The sequence below is a fragment of the Apium graveolens genome, chromosome 7 (genome assembly GCF_009905375.1).
Source record: "Apium graveolens cultivar Ventura chromosome 7, ASM990537v1, whole genome shotgun sequence".
Lineage (NCBI taxonomy): Eukaryota > Viridiplantae > Streptophyta > Magnoliopsida > Apiales > Apiaceae > Apium > Apium graveolens.
The window spans coordinates 147,936,680-147,961,277 of NC_133653.1; the positions used below are offsets into that span (position 1 = coordinate 147,936,680).

Genomic DNA, 24,598 nt, shown 5'->3' on the forward strand with positions numbered 1-24,598 from the left:
CCCCATAAAACAAATCCAAAACCATCTAACCAAGAAATTTCTAAACCATGAATCATCCGACAACAAACTAACAATCAAAAAATCATGAGCCAAATTAGAAACCAAAAATACTATCTCAAATGGACGAGTTCAATTATTAAAATAAAAGTTTGGCGATAAATACATACAAATTAAAGTGTACTCTCTTTATAGTAATACAAAGCTGCAAAATGCAATCTCCGTTTCATGGAGACCGCATTTTGCAGCTCTTGCATTACTATAAAGAGAGTGAACCTGGACACGTATACATTCATCAACAAACTAAATATTTTTACAAATTTACAAGTTCATCTATGAATTAAAAAATACACAAATTAATCACAATGCCATGATACTACAAGACCAGTGAAGAATACAATCAAATAGTAGTGTCAATCCAAATTGGCCAAACTGTCAAAAAGTTCTTGTAACCTCAGCTTGATCAACATCATCATTTAATCCAAGTTAACGAGTCAATCAGTGATGACGTAAATTATTCGTCACTTGAGTAGTTTAAAATCATGCTCAAAAATCGAATCGATCACTGAAAGCAAAATAAAAATTTAAATATTAGCAAATATTAAAGAAACAGGGTTATGGTACTATCAATGTATGCCTAGTATAATTACATTAAACCGAATACAAGGCAGAATCCAAATATTATGATATAATAAAAATTGCAAAAATCCTAACTTTAGTACTAGAAGTGACAGAAAAATAAAAAATATGATTTGACAAATTATACATTAAGAAATTAAAAAGAAATATTTCCAACAAAAGAAATAATGAAAGGAGACTTGTACTCTTGTTGGGTTAATCTTGAAGATATGTAACTTAAAGGAAATGTAATTATTACCATTATGGATGTTGAATCCATTCTTCTTCCTCCCGAATATAACTAGCTTCTTCGATGTCCTGTTCCTTGACACTCGGGAACAGTGGCACATGCAGCTCATTCTCAAGTTCTATTTCTACAGATCCATCATTTTCATCATCACAATGGTCATAATATCTTTTTTTTGGTAATTTCAACACTACGGACTAATGTTTTTCCAAAGGATCATCAATGTAACAAACTTGTTTAACATGCTTCCCTAGAACAAAAGGATCATTTACATAACCTAATTTATTCATATTAACCAATGTATATCCTACGTCATCTACCTTAACTCCTTTGTTCATATCCACCCAATTACAATGAAATAGAGGGATTCTAAACTTGTTATAGTCCAACTCCCATATACTTGATATAACTCCATAGTAGGTGTGTGAAATATTTTCTATATTTTTATCCTTACCCTGCACAAGCATTGTATCTGCAATAACGCAAACACCGCTGTACTGAACTTGTCGATTACCATCCCGTTCCTAGGTGCTATAAGTAATAGCATTAATTTTATATCCGCTTAATGTAGGGACAATCTTGTTGGGGCCTTCTGCAATCCACCTTATCTCCTCAGGTGTGTTATGGCAGTCATTCGATAATTGTGATTGAATCTGTCCAACAAGAAATTGATGAAAACTATATTCGATATTGCTAGCGAGTTAAATTATTATACTAATTTAGACTTGAAGTAATAAGAAAGAAGCTGATAAATTAGCAAAAAAAAAAGAAAGAAGCTGGATAATGTTTTAAATAATTTGCTAAAGTAAAAAATATTTGGTAAAAAACTCCTAAATTTAAGTTGAAGCGCAAAATAAACAGAGTAATGCAATTACTGTGAACACATTAATTAGGCCTATATATAATGCTAATATAATAAACTTTTAAGCCTGCAATATAAGTGTGGAAAGGACTCGCATCTCAGTCCAGATCTACTATTCAAAGAAAACATTTATCCCCCTTTGGACTGAAAATCTACATTTTAATCATTTCAAAAACTGATGCCGATTTATAACAAAATCTCTTAAAACATTTTTATTAAGGGATTATAGATCAACTTGAAACACTGGAAATATGATACTAAATCTCAAGGCCATGATCCACTAGACTTTACTTATTAGGGCAATTGAAAAGTTTCCATATACAAGAACTTTGACAAGGTGTTCTAGCAAGGATATTGCATAATAAGAAAGAGTGAATGCCGAACTAGGCTTAAAGCAAGGATTTTAGACAAGGTATAGGTATTGTAACATCAAAAAGATAAGTATCAAAGGTTACAAGAATGCCAGAGGTGTTAAGGTATAAAGAAAGTGATCATTAGCTTAAGGTATATCAGGATGTCAAACTTTAGGGTAAGAAAGAGGGTATCAAGCAATTAGGAACAACTTTAATGGATATCTGGCTTTTAGGTATCAAGGTAAAGTTTGTATAGGAGTTCAAGCAGCAGGGTGAGATATCAATACTTTAGGAATCATTAGCATGTTAATCAGGAGGATCATAGGTAGACCAGCCTGTGATGCCTATGGATCCAGCGCTAGAGATCATTCAGCAAGATATCATTGAGGCTGTGAGAGTACTTTCTCGAGGATTAGAGGGAGAGATTGGAGAGCCCCATACAGTTCCTTATCATGAGTTTGCTAGTATGCATGAGGACATGCATGTTAGATATATTTGAGATGTCATGTCTAATATGTTTCATGTTTAGTTTTCAGATCTTAATTAACAGGAAATATCAGGACTTACTGAAATCAGTACTTACTGGAAGTCGGAACATAATATCAGGACTTAAGGTCATATTAGAACTTAAGTACGGGAGGACTTACAGTTAAGGAAGGAAGCTGATTAAAAGTAGAAGATCGAGACTAAAACAAAGGAAGATATGCATGGAAAGAGTTAGAGGACTACAAGACTTGCATAAGATATCTGATTGATATATTTTAGGAGACAAAATTATATTTCATATCAATTATAATATATCTTGTAACTGTGTAGTATATAAATACAGACATAGGTTTACACTATATATGTTATCATTATCGAGATACATTATTCATTGTAACCTAGCAGCTCTTAGTGATATTTGTTCATCACTGAGAGAGAACAGTTCCATTGTAACAGAATTTATTATATTGAATATATCTGTTTACTGTTATCTGTGTTCAAGATCGATTTGATTGTGTAAAACACTGTATTCAACCCCCTTCTACAGTGTTGTGTGACCTAACAATTGGTATCAGAGCTTTTCTGTTAATATACATATAGTAAAGATCTGCTGTTTTCTTTGACTTTACTGCAAATTGCCTTGAAGAAGAGACAAAACCTAATAATTGTGCACCTGACTTGATTTTGCAGGACTGATCGAATTGAAATAGGAAGCAAATGATACAATATCGTGTGACAATCAAGAGATTTCATTCTAACAAGTCAAAGATTTTCCATGTTTACCAGATTTGTTTATATTTGAATAAAATTCATCCGGCAACTTCATTTGAAGAAAGGATGAGCAAATGGTTTTCTTTTCTCCATGCGATAAGTTCCAAGATGCCCACGACACCTTTTCCTTCTTTCCGGGAGTTTTTGGCCTTAACTCCGTTCTTATTCCCATTTCAGCCATATCGAGACGGTCAGGCTCCCTATCTTTTGTCTTTCCCGGAATATTTAATAAAGTACCAAGCATAGCTTCACATATATTTTTCTCGATGTGCATCAAATCGAGAACATGCCTAACCGGTAAAAACTTCCAATACTTGAGTTGGAAGAATATAGAAACCTTCTTCCAGACTGGTCGAGCTTCACCCTTCTTCCATCAAAGTGGGTGTTGTGTCTTACCAAAAACATGGTCCCTTAGATGTTGTATTCTTTCAAGAACCTGTTCTCTGCTTAACAGAGTGGGAGCAACCCCATTCTTTATAGTGTTATCAAAAAATGACTTTTTCCTTCTATACGGAAGATGCCTGGGTAACCACCTACGATGCCTTATAATTATTGTCTTACGGTAATTAACCAGCCTTATCAACACATACCGTACAAGCATTATACCCTTTAATGACATTTCCTGACAAGTTCCCTTAGGCTGGATAGTCACTTATTGTCCATAGTAAAATCCCCTTAAGTATGAAAGACTCTTGCTGATATGCATCATACACATGTTTTCCACGCCACAATTCTTGCAAATCTTCAATAAGTGGTTGAAGGTACGCGTCGATATCATTTTCTGGCTCAGTCGGTCCTGATATCAATAAGCAAAGCATAATATACCTCCTCTTTATACAAAGCCAGGGTGGAAGGTTGTAAATTGATAGCAAAATTGGCTAGGTTGAGTGATCAGTACGGTTTCTATGAAAAGGATTGAAACCATCGACATATAAAGCTAACCGAAGGTTTCTACTCTCTGATACAAAATCAGGCCACTTCTTGTCAACATCCTTCCATGTTTCAGAGTCAGCCGTATGCCTCATTTTACCATCCTTTAGTCGCTCGGTGTCATTCCAAGTCATGTACTTTACAATGTTAGGTGTATTGAACAAACTCCTTAATCTCGGTATCAATGGGAAATACCATAAACCTTTAGCAGGGACCCCACCAGTTCCTCTCCTTTCCTATTTAATTTCCATCTTAAGGCCTTACATATGCGACAAGTAGTCTCATCTTCATCCCTCTGACCACGGTATAAGAGACAATCATTCGGACATGCGTGTATCTTTTTATATCCCATCCCTAATGAACATAAGGTTATCTTTGCTTCATTAAAGGAAGAAGGCATATTGTTACCTTTCGGAAGCATAGACTCGATCAAGAGTAAAATATCAGAGAAGCATGAATCAGACATACCATACTTCACTTTCATGCTGTATAACTTAACTAAAACTTTTAATTTAGTGTAACTCTCACATCCAAGATAAAGGGGTTGATGTTCACCTTTAATATGGTTAGTAAAATTCGAAGAATCCGAAGAAATATCATTATCCTCGTCGTTAGCTTCATCCATTCTTGTGGGAAATTCATTAACAGATTCTGAAGTGTCGGTGTCATCCGGTACATGATTATCTCCTAAATTTGACTCCCCGTGCCATATCCAGTGTGTATAAGTTTCTTCAATACCATATTGAAAGAGATGGTTTTTGACTTCCTGAGCTTTCTATAATTTACTATGTGTGCACTTTAAGCATGTACAACTAATTTTCTCTTCAGTATACCCCTTTTCGAATGCAAATTTCAATAAATCTTCAACGCCTATTTTAAACTCTTTTGTCCTTCTATCAGCTCTTAACCATGATCTGTCTATCTTTACATCAACGTAGACTAGCTAAAATCAACAAATAGCAAGACAACTCTATTTTTCCTATAATACGATACGAGTTTAACAAAGAAACCTCAGTTTACTACACTCATTGACTAGCTAAAATATCATCCCAATCTTCACTCATAGACCAGCTCAACAACTTGTTAAATATCATCTCAATCATAATACATAGACCATGATAATTGACTAATTCTACATATAGAAGAGTAGAAAGACAACTTAAAATATACAATTTATTTAAATTGATTTAAAACAATTTCCCCAAATCAACACGAACCCTAATCCAAACTTCCACATTATCTATACAATCCAAACAAAATATAGATGCAAAAAATTATCCAAATAGTTATCGAAATAAATTTATGAAATTGAATTCATTAACATCGAGTCTTTAGAAAAAATTACCTTAAATGTGTAGAAGTGTATATGCGAATCGAGATTATGTCCTCCTGATGATACTAATTTTCCCTGAATCGAGATTATGTCTCAGTGATGTTACGAAGATAATTTTCCCTAAAATGAATGAAGTGAGTAAGAAGAGGAGATAAAGAAAGAGATGAGAAGAAGAGAGTAATGAGAGTCCTGACCTAACTGAGCTCAATAATTATGTCCTTATTCCGACACAATTATACAAATATTGTTAAATAATAATATTATATATACATAAATATGTATACAATTAATTTTCTTAAATAAAGGACAATGGTTTCCGGACAAAAACTATTGTTTAAAATAAACTCAAACAACGGTTCCTTAGAAACACACTTGTCCATGAGTATCTTAACTCACAATATATTAAATAAAGGTTCCTTGTCTAAACGCTTGTCATACTTTTATCCAGACAACGGTTTCGAAAAAAATTATTTCATTAACATATCTCGACATCCGTACGGTTCGATCGTCGAAAAACTCGTTCAAAAAAATTATTCAGATATTCGGGTAAGATTCTCGTTCTACAGAGTACGTCTTTTACTAGAATCTCCTTATAAAGTCATGCACGGCAAGTTCAAAAATTTTTGAAAAAAAATTTATATGCCTAAAATCAACATATCTTGACATCTGTACGGTTGGATCATCGAAAAACTCATTCAAAAAAATTATTCAGACATTCAGGTAAGATTCTCGTTCTACGGAGTACGTCTTTTACTAGATTCTTCTTATAAAGTAATGCACGACAAGTTCGTGATTTTTTAACACTTTTTTATATGCCTAAAATCAACATATCTTAACATCCGTACGGTTGGATCGTCAAAAAACTCGTTCAAAAAAATTATTCAGACATTCTGGTAACATTCTCCTCTACGGAGAACGTTTTTATTATATTCTCCATATAAAGTCATGCACGACAAGTTCGAGAATTTTTGAACATTTTTTTATATGCCTAAAATCAACATATCTTGACATCCGTACAGTTGGATCATCGAAAAATTCGTTCAGAAAAATTATTCAGACATTCAGATAAGATTCTCGTTCTATGGAGTATGTCTTTTACTAAATTGTCCTTATAAAGTCATGCATGACAAGTTCGAGAATTTTTGAAAAAAAATTTATATGCCTAAAATCAACATATCTTGACATCCGTAAGGTTGGATCGTCGAAAAACTCATTCAAAAAAATTATTCAGACATTCGGGCAAGATTCTCGTTCTACGGAGTACGTCTTTTACTAGATTCTGCTTATAAAGTAATGCACGGCAAGTTCAAAAATTTTTGAAAAAAAATTTATATGCCTAAAATCAACATATCTTGACATTCGTACTGTTGGATCGTCGAAAAACTCGTTCAAAAAAATTATTCAGACATTCAGCAAAATTCTCGTTCTCCGGAGTACGTATTTTACTAGATTCTCCTTATAAAGTCATACACGGCAAGTTCGAATATTTTTGAAAAAAAAATTATATGCCAAAAATCAACATATCTTGACATTTATACAGTTGGATCTTCGAAAAATTCATTCAAAACAATTATTCAGACATTCGGGTAGGATTTTCGTTCTATGGAGTACGTCTTTTACTATATTCTCCTTATAAAGTAATGCACGACAAGTTCGAGAATTTTTTAACACTTTTTTATATGCCTAAAATCAACATATCTTAACATCCGTATGGTTGGATTGTCGAAAAACTCATTCAAAAAAATTATTCAGACATTTGGGTAAGATTCTCTTCTACGGAGAACGTCTTTTACTAGATTCTCCTTATAAAGTCATGCACGGCAAGTTCGAGAATTTTTGAACATTTTTTTATATGCCTAAAATCAACATATCTTGACATCCGTAAGGTTGGATCATCAAAAAATTTGTTCAAAAAAAATATTAAGACATTCGGGTAAGATTCTCGTTCTTCAGAGTACGTCTTTTACTAAATTCTCCTTATAAAGTCATGTACGACAAGTTCGAGAATTTTTGAAAAAAAAAATTAAATGCCTAAAATCAACATATCTTGACATTCTTACGGTTGGATCGTCAAAAAAACTCGTTCAAAAAAATTATTCAGACATTCAGGCAAGTTTCTCGTTCTACGAAGTACGTCTTTTACTAGATTCTCCTTATAAAGTCATGCACGACAAGTTCAAAAATTTTTGAAAAAAAAATTATATTCCTAAAATCAACATATCTTGACATCTGTACGGTTGGATCGTCGAAAAACTCATTCAAAACAATTATTCATACATTCGGGTAAGATTCTCATTCTGCGGAGTACGTCTTTTACTAGATTCTCCTTATAAAGTAATGCACGACAAGTTCGAGAATTTTTGAACATTTTTTTATATGCCTAAAATCAACATATCTTGACATCTGTAAGGTTGGATCGTCGAAAAACTCGTTCAAAAAAATTATTCAGACATTCGAGTAAGATTCTCTTCTACGGAGAACGTCTTTTACTAGATTCTCCTTATAAAGTAATGCACGACAAGTTCGAGAATTTTTGAACATTTTTTTATATGTCTAAAATCAACATAAATTCACATCCGTACGGATGAATCATCGAAAAACTCGTTCAAAAAAATTACTCAGACATTCGGGTAAGATTCTTGTTCTATGGAGCACCTCTTTTACTAGATTCTCCTTATAAAGTCATGCACGACAAGTTCGAGAATTTTTTAACACTTTTTTATATGCCTAAAATCAACATATCTTGACATCCGTACGATTGGATCGTCGAAAAATTCGTTAAAAAAATTATTCAGACATTCGGGTAAGATTCTCGTTATACGTAGTACGTCTTTTACTAAATTCTCCTTATAAAGTCATGCAGGGGAAGTTCGAGAATTTTTGAAAAAAAATTTTATATGCCTAAAATCAACATATCTTGACATCCGTAGGGTTAGATCGTCGAAAAACTCGTTCAAAAAAATTATTCACACATTCGGGCAAGATTCTCGTTCTACGGAGTACGTCTTTTACTAGATTATCTTTATAAAGTCATGCACGGCAAGTTCGAAAATTTTTGAAAAAAAATTTATATGCCTAAAATCAACATATCTTGACATCTGTACGGTTGGATCGTCGAAAAACTCATTCAAAAAAATTATTCAGAGATTCGTGTAAGATTCTCTTCTACTGTTAAATATATTTGATAATGTCATGTGTAATATGATTTTTGTTTAGTTTTCAGATCTTACTTAAACAGGACAAATCAGTACTTAACTGGAAATCAGCACTTATACGGAAGACAGAACTTAAGATATCAGAACATAAGTTATCTGAACTTAAGATTCATAAGATATTTATCAGGAGATAATATCAGGACTTATGATGTCTTTTCGATAAGGCAGGCGGCTGATTGAAAGGAAAGATAATCGAGACTAAGACAGAAATAATTGTGCATGAAGAAGGAATTCTATGAAGAATAGAATACTTGGAAGAAAAGATAACTAGTTGATATATTTTAGGAAGCAGAATTATATTCCATATCAATTAGAAGATTATCTTGTAAATGTGTAGTACATAAACACAGGCATAGAGTTTACACTATAAGTGTTACGATTATCAAAGTTATTATTCATTGTAACTCTAGCAGCTGTCGTGATAATTTGTTCATCACTGAGAGAAGACAGTTCCATATTGTAACAGAGTTTATTGTGTTGAATAAAATCTATTTTCTGTTACTTGACTTCTTAAATTCGATTTGATTGTGCTAAACACTGTATTCAACCCCCTTTCTACAGTGGTTGTGACCTAACAAGTGGTATCAGAGCTATCTAGTAACACACAAACAGTTTAAGATCCAAAATCAATCATGTCTGAAGAAGAAACTCCAACCAAGCCCACCAAAACTGAAGAACCTCCAAAAACCATAACCCATAGTCGATATGAGACTATAAGAGTTCCCATGTTGAAACCTTCTGAGTATTCCATATGGAAAGTGAAGATGGCTATATTTCTAGAAGGTACAGATCCATAATATCTCGACAGGATTTATGAAGGACCACATATGCCAACCAAACTCTCTATGGAAGTTGTCGGTCAGCCAGCAAAGTCTGTACCAAAGGAGAAAAGTGATTACACTGCTGAAGATATCTCATCGATTGTGAAGGATGCAAAGGTAAGACACTTGCTGCATAGTACCATTGATAATGTCATGTCAAACAGGGTAATTCAATGCAAGACTGCAAAAGAGATATGGGATGCTTTGGAAACAAGGTGTCAGGGAACTAATTTAATCAAGAAGAACATGAAGACTATACTTACTCAAGAGTATGAGCACTTTGACTCAAAGCCTGATGAGTCATTAACTGATTTATATGACAGATTTGTCAAACACTTGAATGATTTGTCACTAGTTGACAAAGAGTATGATATTGAAGATTCAAATCTTAAATCTTAAACAACTCTTGATGAAATTTATGGGATGCTCAAGACTCATGAACTTGAGATGGAACAAAAAAGCAAGAGGAATGGAAGAAAGTCAAGGACAGTTGCTTTTATGGCTAAGGAGGAAATTCCCAAAGAAGCTGCCTCAAAGAAAGGCAAGGGAAAGGCTCTCATCAAAAAGTCTGATACTGAGTCATCAAGTTCTGATAGTGATGATGACTCAGAAACTGAAAGTATATCTAAGATAGACCCTGATGAGGAGATGATGAATTTGTGTGCTCTTATGGTAAAAGGAATCACAAAGATTGCATACAGGAAATTCAGGAGAGGAAAGAAGTTTTCCAGGAAAGGTACAAGTTCTAATAAGAAAGGTTTCAGAAAATCTGAAGGCAAAGAAGAAAAGTCTGACAGAGGAGATTACTCAAATGTTAAATGCTACAACTGTGGTGAGAAAGGCCACATATCTCCATATTGCAGAAAAGGGAAAAGTGACAAAGGCAAGGCTCTTGTCACAAAGAAGAAAAGCTGGTCAGATGCTTCAGATTCTGAGGATGAGGAAAACTATACCTTGATGGCAAATGCTGATAGCAGTTCTGATACTGCTGACGTAAAGGTACCTCAAACTACTTATGCCTTTCATACGGATGATATTATTGAGTTGAGAAGATATCTTAAGACCATGTTAATTAGTTACAAAGATCAAACTTTAACATATGAAAGATTAACTTCTGAATATCTTGCTTATAAAAAGAGGAATGATTATTTAGAAAAAGAGTTAGTCATGTTCCATCAAACTCAGAAAGATAGAGATGATGCCTTTTATATTAGGGATGAAGGGTTAAAAATGAATGAATCTCTAAAAACTGAGTTAGAAAAGGAAAGAGAGATTATTAGGACTTGGACTAACTCTGGTAAAGCAACTCAGGATATTCTTAGTAGTGGAAATTGGAAAGAGGGCTTAGGTTATGGAGATGATAAGAACAGTAAGGGAACTGTAGAAACTGAGCCTATAGTTGTTAAACAAAAACCAAAGGTAAATCCTGTTAAGTTTGTAACTACAAAGTCTGATATTGAGAAATCAGAAGTTAAGGAGAAAGTAACTTCTGACAAACCTAAACAGGATAAGCCAACTGAAGTTAACATAGGCTTAATGACGAACAAGCAGCTTAAGCATAAGATGAAAGATGTTAAGAATGTAAACAAGGTAAAGCCACCTAGGAAAAATAGGAATGGAAAGGAAGGTGTGAACAAAAGTAACAATTAAAAGCCTTTTCCTAATGCTCCTAGAAAAACATGTCATAACTGTGGAAATTCTAACCATCTCGCTTCTTTTTGCAAGAAGAATAAGAATATAAACTCCTTACCTTCAAAATTAGGAGTTAAGTGTCAGTCTGTTAGATATAAGCCACAAAATCCTTGTTTTCATTGGGGTAGATATTGGCATTCCATTTATACTTGTAAGGAATATCATAGTTTGTACTATGATTATTATCAAATAAAACCTTTTATAAAGAAAGTTAGCATTATTCCTTCTAGTATAAATTTTGATGCAAAGTCTGATATTGCAAATTCTGATAAGAAAACTATTCACATAAACTCTGATGTTAAATCCGCTGCAAATGTTAACAAACTTAAAAAGGCCAAAGGATCCAAGCAAGTCGGGGTCCTTAAAACTAATCATTAGTGGTCTTTGTAATTGCAGGGCAACAAGAATAATATCCTAGTTCTGGACAGTGGATGTTCTGGACATATAACTGGAAATAAATCCTTGCTATCAGACTTTGTGGAGAAAGCTAACCCAGGTGTTTCTTGTGGAGATGGCAACATTGGAAAAACTCTGGGATATGGCAATATCAATCTGGGAAATGTCATCATTGAAAAAGTAGCTCTGGTCTCAGGACTTAAACACAATTTGCTGAGTGTGAGTCAAATCTGTGACAGAGGTTATCATGTGGATTTCTTTGAAGAATACTGTGAAGTTGTAAGCAAATCTACAGGTAAAGTTATTCTGAAAGGATACATGCATGGTAACATTTATGAAGCCAAGCTTTCAACAAGTATTGATGGTTCTGCAATCTGTCTGTTAAGTAGAGCATCAATTGAAGAAAGCTGGGATTGGCACAAGAAACTCTCTCATTTAAATTTTAACAATATAAATGAACTAGTCAAGAAAGATCTTGTGAGAGGACTTCCAAAATCAGTATTTGCTCCTGATGGCTTTTGTGATTCATGTGAGAAGGCAAAACAAAAAAAATCTTCATTCAAGAGCAAGACTGAATCATCAATTCTTGAGCCTTATCACCTACTACATGTTGATCTATTTGGTCCAGTTAATGTCTTATCTATTGCAAAGAAGAAATATGCTATGGTCATACTGGATGAGTTCACCAGATACACGTGGGTGTAATTCTTGCACACAAAAAGTGAAACTGCATCTATCTTGATTGATCATGTCAAGCAACTGGATAAATTGGTCAAAGATTCTGTGAAGATCAAAAGAAGTGATAATGGCACTGAGTTCAAGAATTTGATCATGGAAGAGTTCTGCAAAGACCATGGAATAAAGCAGGAATTTTCTGCTCCTGGAACTCCACGGCAAAATGGAGTTGTTGAAAGAAAGAATAGAACTCTTATTGAAGCTACACGAACTATGCTTGATGAAGCAAAGTTGCCAACCTACTTTTGGGCCGAAGCTGTGCAGACTGCTTATTTTACTCAGAGTGCAACACTTATCAACAAGGTTGGAAAAACACTATATGAGATGGTGGAGAAAAACAAGCCAAATCTGAAGTATTTTTATGTATTTGGATGCAATTGTTTTGTTCTTCAGACTCATCCCGTACAGCTATCCAAATTTGATCTAAAAGCTGATGAAGGAATTGTTGTTGGATATCCACTTTCTACAAAAGCCTCTAGAGTCTACAATTTAAGAACAAGGGTTGTCATGGAATCTATCAATGTCTCTTTTGATGATAAGAAGATTACTGTACTTGAAGATTTCAATGATTATGATTAGCTGAGATTCGAAAATGAAGTTTTATATTCTGATTCTGTAAATCCTGATACTGCAAACTCTGATGGATTAAGCTCTGATGTTATTGAAACTGTGGTGACTACGCCTAAGGAAAATGCACCTGTGTAGGGGGAGCATACTGAAGATCTAACCACATCTCAAGAAGCATCATAACCTATAATAGGCTCTTCAAGTTCTGATGGGTCAAGTTTTGATAATTCTGGAAACTCTTGTTCCGATATTTCTGGAAACTCAAATAATGAAGGATCCAACTCAGAGAGCATAATTTCAGTGGGAGCATCAGAAAATGTTGATGGAGACAATATGGATCATGGGGGAGCAACCAACACTACACCAATTAGCTATCTATTGTAACAAGAGTTGTTAGGCGTTGCAGTACATTAAAAAAATTAGCCAAATAAATGGCGGGCTTCTGAAACATTGCTGGGCGGGATTTTACTAAAAGACTTGTCGGGCTTCCCAAAATAAAATAAAAAAAAAAAAAGAAAAACAAAAGAGGCTCGTAGAAGAACAAAGTAAACACAGCTGGACATTATATTTTCAGACAAAGTAAACACAGCTGGAAGAAAAACAAAGCTCATAAACACAGCTCAAAGAGAGGAGAATCTGAGGAGAATCTGAGGAGAAACACAGCTCGTAGAAGTTTGAAGCTCCAAAAAGGTAAAACACAGATCCTTGCTTCAAATCTTTTTCCCTAAATCGATTATAAGTTTGATTACAAAATACCATGTGATTGTTCTTCTTTCAAATCTTAATTGATTATGTTTTCTATGTTCAATCTTGTTTCTTATCCTCAAAATACATTTTAATCGATTGTGCATGTTCTATTTTTTGTTTTAGTTATTTTGTTTAATCGGTTGTGTATAATTTTAATTAGGGATTTTGTTTTGTGATTATTGTATGAGTACTGACTATGTTGTCATCGATTAAAACTTTGTTTGTTTATTTTTTGATTTAGTTTATAACTATGAGATTTTTCAATATGAATTTTAATTAGGAATGGTTAGGCTTGTATTCATAAAATCTCATTTTACAAATGAGATTTTATAATTATGATTATATAATTTATGATGTATGTCTTTTGTTTCTTTCTTTGTGTAGAAAATAAGTTTGTGAACAATCAATATGACTTGGGTTTCACTTCCAAAGTACAGTGAGGCCTATAGTAATGGGGTGACAGATTTTATACAAAATGCTTTCGATAATTTTGCCACAGGATCTGAACTAAGATGCCCTTGCAAAGATTATAGTAATCGTTTCTGGTTTTCTGAAGAAGACGTGTATGACCATCTCGTTAGTAACGGTCTGTGTCCATCATTTGTTAATTGGGTATACGAAATGTCAATCCTTAAGTTTAAAAAAGTTGATCAGGAGATGGATTGTGATAGTGGTATGGGCCTAGGTGAAGATTTTGATAAAATGATTCGTGATGAAAGTAGAGTTAGGAATGGAATGAATAACACAGCAAAAAGGTTTTATAAGCTTGTTGAGGAAGGGAAACAACCTTTGTATCCGGGGTGTGAACAATTTACTCTTTTAGGATTTGTAGTGAAACTTTACTTATTAAAGTGCACTCATGGTTTTACTGAGGGTGCCTTTAGCGGTATTCTGAAGTTGATAAAGGAGGCATTTCCTGATGTTAATCTGCCTTCTTCTTTTAAGGTGGCCAAAAATATGATTAGAAAATTAGGTCTTGATTATCAGAAAATACACGCTTGTCCCAATGATTGCATGATGTATTGGGGGGAAAATTTAAACTTAACAAAGTACAAAATTAGTGGGGTTTCAAGTTGGAAACTCCCAAAAAATAGGACTGATGCACCTGTTTCTCCTGACTTAGAAGAAAAAAAATCGAAAGTTCCTGCAAAAGTCTTACGATATTTCCCGTTGAAACCAAGGCTCCAACGCTTATTCATGTGTAAAGACTACTCTAAACTCATGACATGGCATGCACTAGAAAGAACAAAAGATGGAAAGCTACGACATCCGGCCGATGCAGAGGGTTGGAAGTCGATGGATGCTAATCGTCCAAATTTTGTAGCGGACCCTCGAAATATCAGGTTAGGTTTAGCGGCAAATGGGATTAATCCTTATCGATCGATGAATATAAGTCACAGTACTTGGCCAATTATTCTAGTGAATTATAATCTTCCTCCTTGGTTGATTATGAAACCTGAAAACTTAATTCTTTCGACACTAGTCCCTAGACCCGTGTACCCTGGTAATGATATAGATGTATATATGCAGCCACTCATCGCTGAGTTGAAAGAATTATGGGAAGTAGGTTTACAAACCTACGATGCCTATGCTGATGAAACATTCATGTTACGTTCGAGTCTTCTCTGGACCATTAGTGATTTTCCAGGGTATGCCATTTTATCCGGTTGGAGCACGAAGGGTAAGTTAGGTTGTCCGAATTGCCATTACTGTACTTCTTCATTGTATTTGAAGCATAGCCGTAAAGTCTGCTATATGAACCACAAAAAATTTCTACCTCCTGACCACAAGCATAGGTTTGATACTAGAAGATTTAATGGTAAGGTTGAAACTGATGTTTGCCCCCCTCCATTATCTGGAAAGGATATTGAAGAATTATTGCATGGATATGAAAATTATTTTGGGAAACGAGATGCAAAGAAGAGGAAAAGGGGTGCAGATTGTCCATTTAAAAAGAAGTCTATATTCTTTCAATTACCATATTGGAGAGATAATTTAATTAGACATAATCTAGATGTCATGCATATAGAAAAAAATATATGTGATAAAATAATAGGGACTTTGTTAAATATGGGTGGCAAGACGAAAGACCATATCAGTGCCCGAAAAGATTTGCAGGAAATGGGTATTCGAAAGGTTCTTCATCCCATTAAAATTGGAGATAGCAATCGCTATGAAATCAGGGCAGCAACTTTTGACATGACGAAAAAAGAAAAAGAAAGCTTTTGTACATTATTCATGGACGCTAAGTTGCCCCACAGAACTGTATCTAATATCAGTCGATGTGTAAATGTAGCTGAACGAAAGATATTCGGGTATAAAAGTCATGATGCGCACTTTATACTCCAGTATCTACTACAATTTGCTGCTGTAAAGAACTTAAAACCAGAGGTCGCAATACCTTTAGTCAGATTAGGTGCATTTTTCCGGGGGATATGCGGAAAAGTGTTGGAGCTGAAAGAAGTTCATAAGTTACAGGAGGAAGTTATTGAAATACTCTGCCAATTAGAAATTAACTTCCCGCCTGCATTTTTTGACATCATGGTTCACCTTCCAGTCCACTTATGTAAGGAAGTGGAATTTGGGGGACCAGTGCATCTAAGATGGATGTTTGGTATTGAGAGATATCTAGGTAAATTGAAGTCATATGTCCGAAATAGAAGTAAACCAGAAGGGTCTATAGCAGAAGGGTACCTGGCAGAAGAATGCGTGACATTTTGTTCCAGATTTCTAACTAATAGTAGAAAAATAGAGATTGAGAAGAACATAAATGTTGGATACCCCATTGGTTCGAGGAGAAACAAAGATGGAAAGTCTGTCTACTTGGCGGAACATGTTTGGATAAATGCTCATCGGTACATACTATTCAACAGTGGAAATGTCAAGATTGAGAAGTTATCGAGTACGTTCTTATTCCCTTTATATGTTCAAGTTAATATAGTAGTTTAAACTAGGAATATAGATGGTAATTTTAATTTCATTTTGGTGTACAAATTGTAGGGAACATCGTATTTTATATGATAATGAAGCAAAGACAAAGAAATACAAAAAAGAAAGAACACATACTCTAGAATTTCATAACTGGTTAAAGGCTAAGGTTGAGAAAAGAACTGAAAATACATTGGAATTATCAAATTTGGCAAGGGGGCCTCAACGAGCAGCGAAAAAATTTAGTGGATATGTCATAAATGGATTCAGATTTCACACCAGGAAAAGGGATACCAACTGTACTACACAAAATAGCGGTGTCATCTTGACAACTCTAACCACCAGTTTTGCGAGTTCGAAGGATCAAAATCCAACAGTTGGGGATGTTATTTACTACGGAGCAATTGAAGAGATTATTGAAGTAGATTATTGGGGTGCATTTACGGTTGTTTTGTTTAGGTGCATTTGGTATCAAAAGGATAAGGACTGCTTTGGGCTCACACGTGTCAATTTCAGTAAATTATGTCAAAAGGATGATCCATTTGTACTAGCTACACAAGTACAACAGGTATTCTATATTCAAGATTGTACCGAAAAGAACTTGTGGTTTGTTGTTAAGAAACTACCGAAAGAGCACAATGGAATAGACGAGGAAACTGATGATATGCTTGAAGATCTTTGCGGACCTACCATGCATGATACTGAACTTGAATACCCATTTCAGAAACAAACTGATGATGTGACTTGGCATAGGGATGACATCCCGAATGAAAATGTGTCATCCGGTGAAGAGGAAGAAGATCATGATGATGACCATGATGAATGAATGGACATGCTGACTTCTTTATTTCTTTTTTTTATGCTCATCTGTTGCTTTTAATTATGAAAAACTTTGTACCACTACTTGTAACTTATTCCTGATTGCTTGTAAAATTTGATGATCAGTTCACTTGTTATTTGCTACTTGTTGTTTGTTGTAACTTATTCCTGATTGTTTGTTATTTAATTTTTATATTTCACTCATTACTTGATAGTAATTGATTATATCTGTATAATGTGGGGACTAATTAATATTCATGTTCATGTTATTTTCAGGTTATGGAAGAAAACTATTTTTTCCTCAGGTTCCACCATAAAGGCCAGTTTCAAAAAACCAAATACACAAATGGAACAACTACAACAATTAATGCAGCTGCGGATCCTGATAGATTTTCATTCTCGGTACTGATGGAGTATGTTAAAGATGACCTTGGATATACAGAAATTGGAGGAGTTTATGCGAAGAAAGAAGATGGATGGAAACTACTGATGACTGATAAAGATGTAGATGATCTTGTAGCAGGGGTAAAACTTGGTTCTTTCTTGGATATTTACCTTGATAATATGGTGGATACATCTATTGTTCCTGCTACCCAGATACAACCACATGTTGTCATAAGACCAAGGACACAATTTGATGGTAAAATAATTTTGGCTCCAAATAATTTTTTATATGAATTTGAGTACTGAACTGACAGTTTATATCTTTTTTGTCTTTATATCGTAGGTGCTGATTTACCCTTGAAAAGGAAGTTTGTGACGATTAAAGATCTTAAACAATAGACAACTGATAAGATAAAGTCACGAGCTTTGGTGGAGAATGAAATAGAACATGATAAACAGATCAGTACCAGAAAGCTTAGAAAGGCAGGTGATAAGGTAATTTTTTTATCCCGGTGTAATGACATTGTATGCTTTATTATCATCTTATATTTAAGTTTATTAATTGGGTGCTTGGTTTAGAAGAAACTTGTTGATTATGAGCTAAACAGAAGAAGGAGAATGGAAGCGAATGCGAAAGAAGCTGATAAGTATAAACTGAAGGAGAAGGCATATGAGTTCTTTACTGCTGGGAAATCCACCAACAAAGCAAAGAAAACAGTTACAGATCCTTGGTCAGAAGCTGAATTTGATCGAGCATATGTTTCTGGACATGTTATTCCTCAGGTTTATTTTTTTACAAATACAACTCCTTTGTTTTTGTGGAACATACAATTTTGTTGACTACTTTTTGTGTATTTAGCCAAAAAAGAAAGTAATAACTGTTAAAAAGGTTAACGAAGTCGTCGTCAGACCAAGGACCCGTTCATGTTCAGTAAATCAAACTGAAGGGAGAATAGAGGTATACGAAATTATTTTAATATAATTTATCTTTGTGTATTTCATATGCATCTACATAGTTGATTTTAGTTGTAATTTAATTCTTGTTTTAATTTAATTTATTTTTTTGTATTATTCACAAGGTTAATGATAGAGATATATTACCACCTCCCCCGCCACTACCAGCTCCCCCGCCACTTCCTCTTGATCTTACACAGTTGCAAAGGCCTCCTGCCAATGAAGGGATTGGTACAATGGAGGCATTTGTTGATTTACAAAAATGTAAAAAAGATGCGGAAGAACAAATGCGTGTCAATGATGATGAAAATTGTGATGGGAATAACTTCCAAACTGTTGTGGATAGTGTCTTCGAAATAGGTTTGTTTCAAATAGTAGGTAATGGTCTTATTTTTTATATCAGGAATACGCATATTTATTTGTGGCTATTTTTGTAGGTGAATCTAGTACCAAAAGTACAAGGCGTAGAGGACCTACGAAAATGAATCATGTTTTCACAAGGAGACTCGATGAAAGGCCAGTTATTAATTTAAATCGTGACCTCCAGCCCGTGTCAAAGGAAAAAAAGGTCATTACTGAATTCAGTAGTTTCATCGGGACGATAGCAAGGTTGTACATCCCACTTGATTATGTAAATTGGTCTAAAGTTCCTGAACCAATAAAAGATGGATGGTGGGAATATATCAAGGTAAAAAGCACTTTAATTGTTTTTTACTAAACATGTTCAGTATTTTTTTTCTAAATTAACTTGTTCTGTGTTTTAACACAGTATTTTATGTAAATTGTGTTGTCCTTATTATTTATTCTAGTGACGTAAATTGTGCAATAACCTGTTTTTTTATCATAATGTTTCTTTAATTCTTGATTCATATCATTTCCTTGTTAGACAAAAATACTGGTTTGTTTATAGTAAATAGTTGCTTCTTTCTTGATTCTTATCCGTATTTTTATATACCTTATTAGACAAAGTACATAATTCCTGAGGAAGGCAAGGATTGGGTAATTAAAAGCCTTGCTGATGACTGGAGGGTATATAAATCTCGTGTTAAGAGTGCATGCTATGCCAAATTTGATACCGACGCTGAAAGGATGAAAAGCAGGCCTGCAAATATTCCAGTGGAACAGTTCAAGGTGCTTCTCAAGTACTGGAGTGATGAATCAGTCAAGAAAAAAGCTGAAACAAATAAAAAAAATCGAAAGAATGTGACTGATACTCATACTGCTGGGCGCACTAGTTTTGCTCAGATTCGTAATGAAATGGTATGACGTACCCATATTTGTTGTTTACCAGTCCCTTCATTTATTTCTTGTAAGAAAACTGATATATTTTATTTTATTTTAGAAAATTGGTAAAGATGCCCGTGCACAAGAAACAAAGAAGGCAATTTATCCAAAAACCCGCAAAGGCCATAAAATGATGGTAAAAATAGCACTTTTATATTTCTTGACCAATTTTACAAGTATTTTTGCTCATAAATTGCATCTTCAGATTTTATGACAAATTTTATAAGTATTTTTGTTAATAATTAGCCCTGCTTTATTTTTTCATAAATTTTACAAGGAGAAATTGTATTTTATTGAAATTAATGTTTGTTGCTCAATTTTATACGTAGGAAAAGAAAAATGGAAAAACTCCTCAAGAATCAACTGATGAGGATGAGGAGATGGCAGATCTTGATCTTGCAGCTCATGGGCCTAACTGGCTTGTTGGAAGGAGTGGCATAACAATGAAGACGAAGAAAAAATTGACAAAAGAGGGAAACGCAGATTCTTCGGAACTGGAAAAAGCAACTGAAAAGCTAGCTGCTGCAATGGAGGAGAAAATGCAGAAGAAGCTAAGGAAGATTTTTGAAAAACTTGGTGAACTGAATCCTGGTCTAAATATCGAGGTTGAAGAACTATATGCTCAAAGTTCTGCCGAGATTGATGAAAATGAAGATGATTATGAGGATGCAGAAAAAGTTAGTGACGATAATGGTGATGCAGATGGAGATGAAGATGAAGTTGCAGGGGCCATCTGATGTTTACTTTAATTTATCTTTAAGTTATCTGCAGTTTGCTATAGCTAGCTTCTTTTGTTAAATTCAAACTCGAATTTGGTTTAGTTGTGTGCGACTAAATTCTCTCGCGAATTTGGTTTAGCTAGCTATTGGTATTTTCAAATAGACTTAAATTATGAATGTTTGTAAGGATGATGTTGGGACAGCCTGAGAGCTGCTTTTAATTTGGTTATGGTACTTTTGAATGACAATTGCTTGGTTTTGTGGCATAAAAAATACATGGCTAGTATATTTTACAAACAGTTCCTTTCAATTTTTTTTTTAAAATACTGTTGCAATTATGTCCAAATTCGTTACCGTTTAAAATTACATCAGCCATAAAATATTGCAGTTGGTTCAAATTTTGTTGCAATATTTGTTAAATTTGACCTAAAATTCATTACAATAGGACCAATTAATGTTGCCCTAAGCTGGTTATTTAGCAGACAAAAACATCTATTGCAATGATTTTACTGTGTTGCTGTAAAAAATATTTTGTTGCTAAATATTGTCTACTGCAATGAGGTTGTGTTGTTGCTATACATGGCTCAAAATGTTGTTATAGGACCCCTATTGCATCACCACCGAATGCAACGCCAAAATTTTCCATATTTGTTGCCATTCTTTCTACTGCAACATAAAAAGCCCTTTAGGCAATAAATTTTTGCAGTTGCTATATGCATTCTATGGTGTAGTGCACTCTTCTCCTTTGGTACAGTCTTTGCTGCTTCACCTGCAACTGCAACAGCAAGCTTGGTTGGTTTGTGAGGTCCTTCCTTGATTCTATCAAGATATTCTGGATCTGTAGCTTCCAGAAACATGGTCATCCTCACCTTCCATATGGTATATTCAGATGGTCTTAGTATGGGAACTCTGATGGTCTCATACCGACTTTGAATTTGTGTCTTTGGAGGTTCTTCAGTTTTGGTAGGCTTAGTTGGAGTTTCTGTGTCAGACATGATTGTGTTTGGATCTTAAACTGCATGTGCGTTAACAGATAGGCTCTGATACCACTTGTTAGGTCACACACACTGTAGAGGGGGTGAATACAGTATAAAGTATAATCAAATCGAACTCTAAAAACTCAAGTAACAGAAAACAAACTTTATTGAAACAATAAACTCGGTTACAGTATGGAACTGTTACCTCTCAGTGATGAATAAATATCACGAGAGCTGTTAGGGTTACAATGAATAATCTTCTCGAATATGATAACACTTATAGTGTAAACCCTATGTCTGTGTTTATATACTACACAGTTACAAGATAATCGCTAATTGATATGAAATATAATTCTGCTTCCTAAAATATATCAATCAGATATCTTTTCTTCCAAGTATTCTATTCTTCATAGAATTACTTCTTCATGCATATCTCTTCTTATGTTTATCTCGATCTTCTTTCCTTTAATCAACTACTGTCCTTATCTGAACGTCCTTCAGCACTTAAGTTCTGATATCCATCTTCTGATGATTATCTCCTGATAATATAAGTACTGATATCCTTAAGTCCTTACCTCCAGTAAGTACTGATTTATCCTATTTAAGTAAGATCTAAACATAAATCATATTAGCCATGACATTATCAAATATATCTAACAAACTATTGATAAAACTTTGTTCTACCTCAACCATGGAAAGGACTTACTTTTGGTACAGATATATGTTGATGATATCATCTTTGGCTCTACAAATACAAAACTTTGTGAAAGATTTTCCAAGTTAATGCATTCAAGTTATCAAATGAGTATGATGGGAGAGTTGAGTTATTATTTGGGACTTCAAGTCAAACAAATTGAAGAAGGTACTTTTTTCAGTCAATCCAAGTACACCAGAAATCTACTCTAGAAATTTGGAATGCAAGACAGTTCTACTGCATCAACTCCCATTAGATAAAGATACTGGAGCATCAGTAGATATTACTAACTACAGAGGTATGATTGGCTCTTTACTCTATTTAACTGCAAGTTGACCAGATATCATGTATGCTACATGTCTTTGTGCAAGATTTCAGGCTAATCCAAGAGAACCTCATCTAATAGCTGTGAAAAGAATTTTCAAGTACCTCAAGGGTACAGCTGATCTAGGATTGTGGTATCCTAGGCAATCAAATTTTAAGCTAATAGGTTACTCAGATGCAGATTTTGCAGGATACAAAATAGACAGGAAAAGCACTAGTGGAAGCTGCCAATTTCTTGGAGGCAGATTGGTTTCTTGGTTTAGCAAGAAACAGAACTCAATTTCTACATCAACTGAAGAAGCAGAATATATTGCTGCAGGAAGCTGTTGTGCACAGATTTTGTGGATGAAGAATCAGTTACTGGACTATGGGTTAGAATTTTATAAAATGCCCATTTACTGTGATAATCAAAGTGCTATGACAGGAAATCCAGTTCAACACACAATGACAAAACACATCAGCATTAGGTACCATTTCATAAGGGAACATCTGATGGAAGTTACAGTAGAATTGTATTTTGTTCTAACAGATCAACAATTTACTTTCTCAAGTAAAGGAGAAGAGTGGATATCTTCACAAAACCACTATGTGAAGCTACTTTTACAAGTCTGGTAAATGAACTTGGAATGGTTTCAGGTTCTTTCTCAAAATCTGTTTAGTTTTTGTTCTCATACATCAGACTTTATGATCAGTGTTTATAGATTTTCCTATCTCAATGTAATCTGTGCTTAAATTGTAACATATTAAACACTACTTATTACCTGATGTTATAACACCCTCCAAATCCGGGGTATAGATTTGGGGCATTATTAATAACAACTACAAACTAAATCTGCACAAGCGGAATATAAATATAGTAATTACCCTGAACTACTGCTATTCAGGATCTTTTAAAGTTAAGAGTTGAAAATAAGAACGGCACACTAACTTTATTACAAACCAGTTTCAAACAAACTGTCTCAAGAACTCTCTTTATTACAAAACTTTATTCTATTTACATCTCAAACTAAACAACTTTTATTCAACTCAACACTACTACTTATCCTGTTACACCTGATCTGGTAGCTCAAAACTCTCTTCTAGAATAGGGAGGAACACTCTTGGTATAAGAGGGTCCCGCCGCCTGACTCGTTTCTTGACTATGCGGGTCTTGATGGGTTTCATTCTTTACCTTAACTGAAAAACAATAGAAATAATAATAAAAGGGGATGAGCCAAAATTGCTCAACAAGCCTGCAACAATATATATAGTATAAAGGAAAAGAATAAGTGAACCGGTAACACGCTGGTTTGAATAACCAACTGAAATTATATAGAATAATAAATTGCTATTACTAGTGAGTGCCAAATGAATCAGGACTGGAGACAAGAACCAACATATGCACTATAACCCGCTGATCAGCCAGGATATAGTACGGATCTATACCCAACTGCATAGACCCAACCAACATAAGGAGTACTCAGGCAACTATGGCCTATTAATTAAAGGTCTGGGTAATGCCCAGCCCGTATCGTAACCATCCAGTCCAAAGCTTAGCATCCGGAACAATCGGAATGCTTTCGATGTATCCCAACATCAGGTGATACCGTAATATATGTAACCAGGGTGAAAATATGGGAATATGAATAGAGGATTCAAAAAATTGGGAGAAATCAAGAATCGAAATGAAATAGAAACAAGAATCAATAATTGTGTATCAGTGTATATAAACAAGAATTATCAAAGTGTAACTGAAATGGAAAATG

The 24,598-nt window shown here is 34.3% G+C and overlaps 1 protein-coding gene across 1 annotated transcript; it reads left to right on the plus strand.

Annotated features, from left to right (window-relative positions):
* Positions 1–14,178: 14,178 nt before the first annotated feature.
* LOC141674102 (uncharacterized) lies at positions 14,179–17,524 on the plus strand. Its single transcript, XM_074480826.1, has 2 exons — positions 14,179–16,625; positions 16,771–17,524. The coding sequence occupies exons 1-2, from the start codon at positions 14,179–14,181 to the stop codon at positions 17,522–17,524; spliced, it is 3,201 nt and encodes a 1,066-aa protein (XP_074336927.1).
* The last annotated feature ends 7,074 nt before the right edge of the window (positions 17,525–24,598 follow it).

Coding starts and splice junctions, on each gene's coding strand:
- LOC141674102 (XM_074480826.1), top strand. CDS start 14,179: ATGACTTGGGTTTCACTTCCAAAGTACAGTGAGGCCTATAGTAATGGG. Junction 16,626..16,770: donor GTTTGGATAAATGCTCATCG/GTACATACTATT, acceptor TACAAATTGTAG/GGAACATCGTATTTTATATG.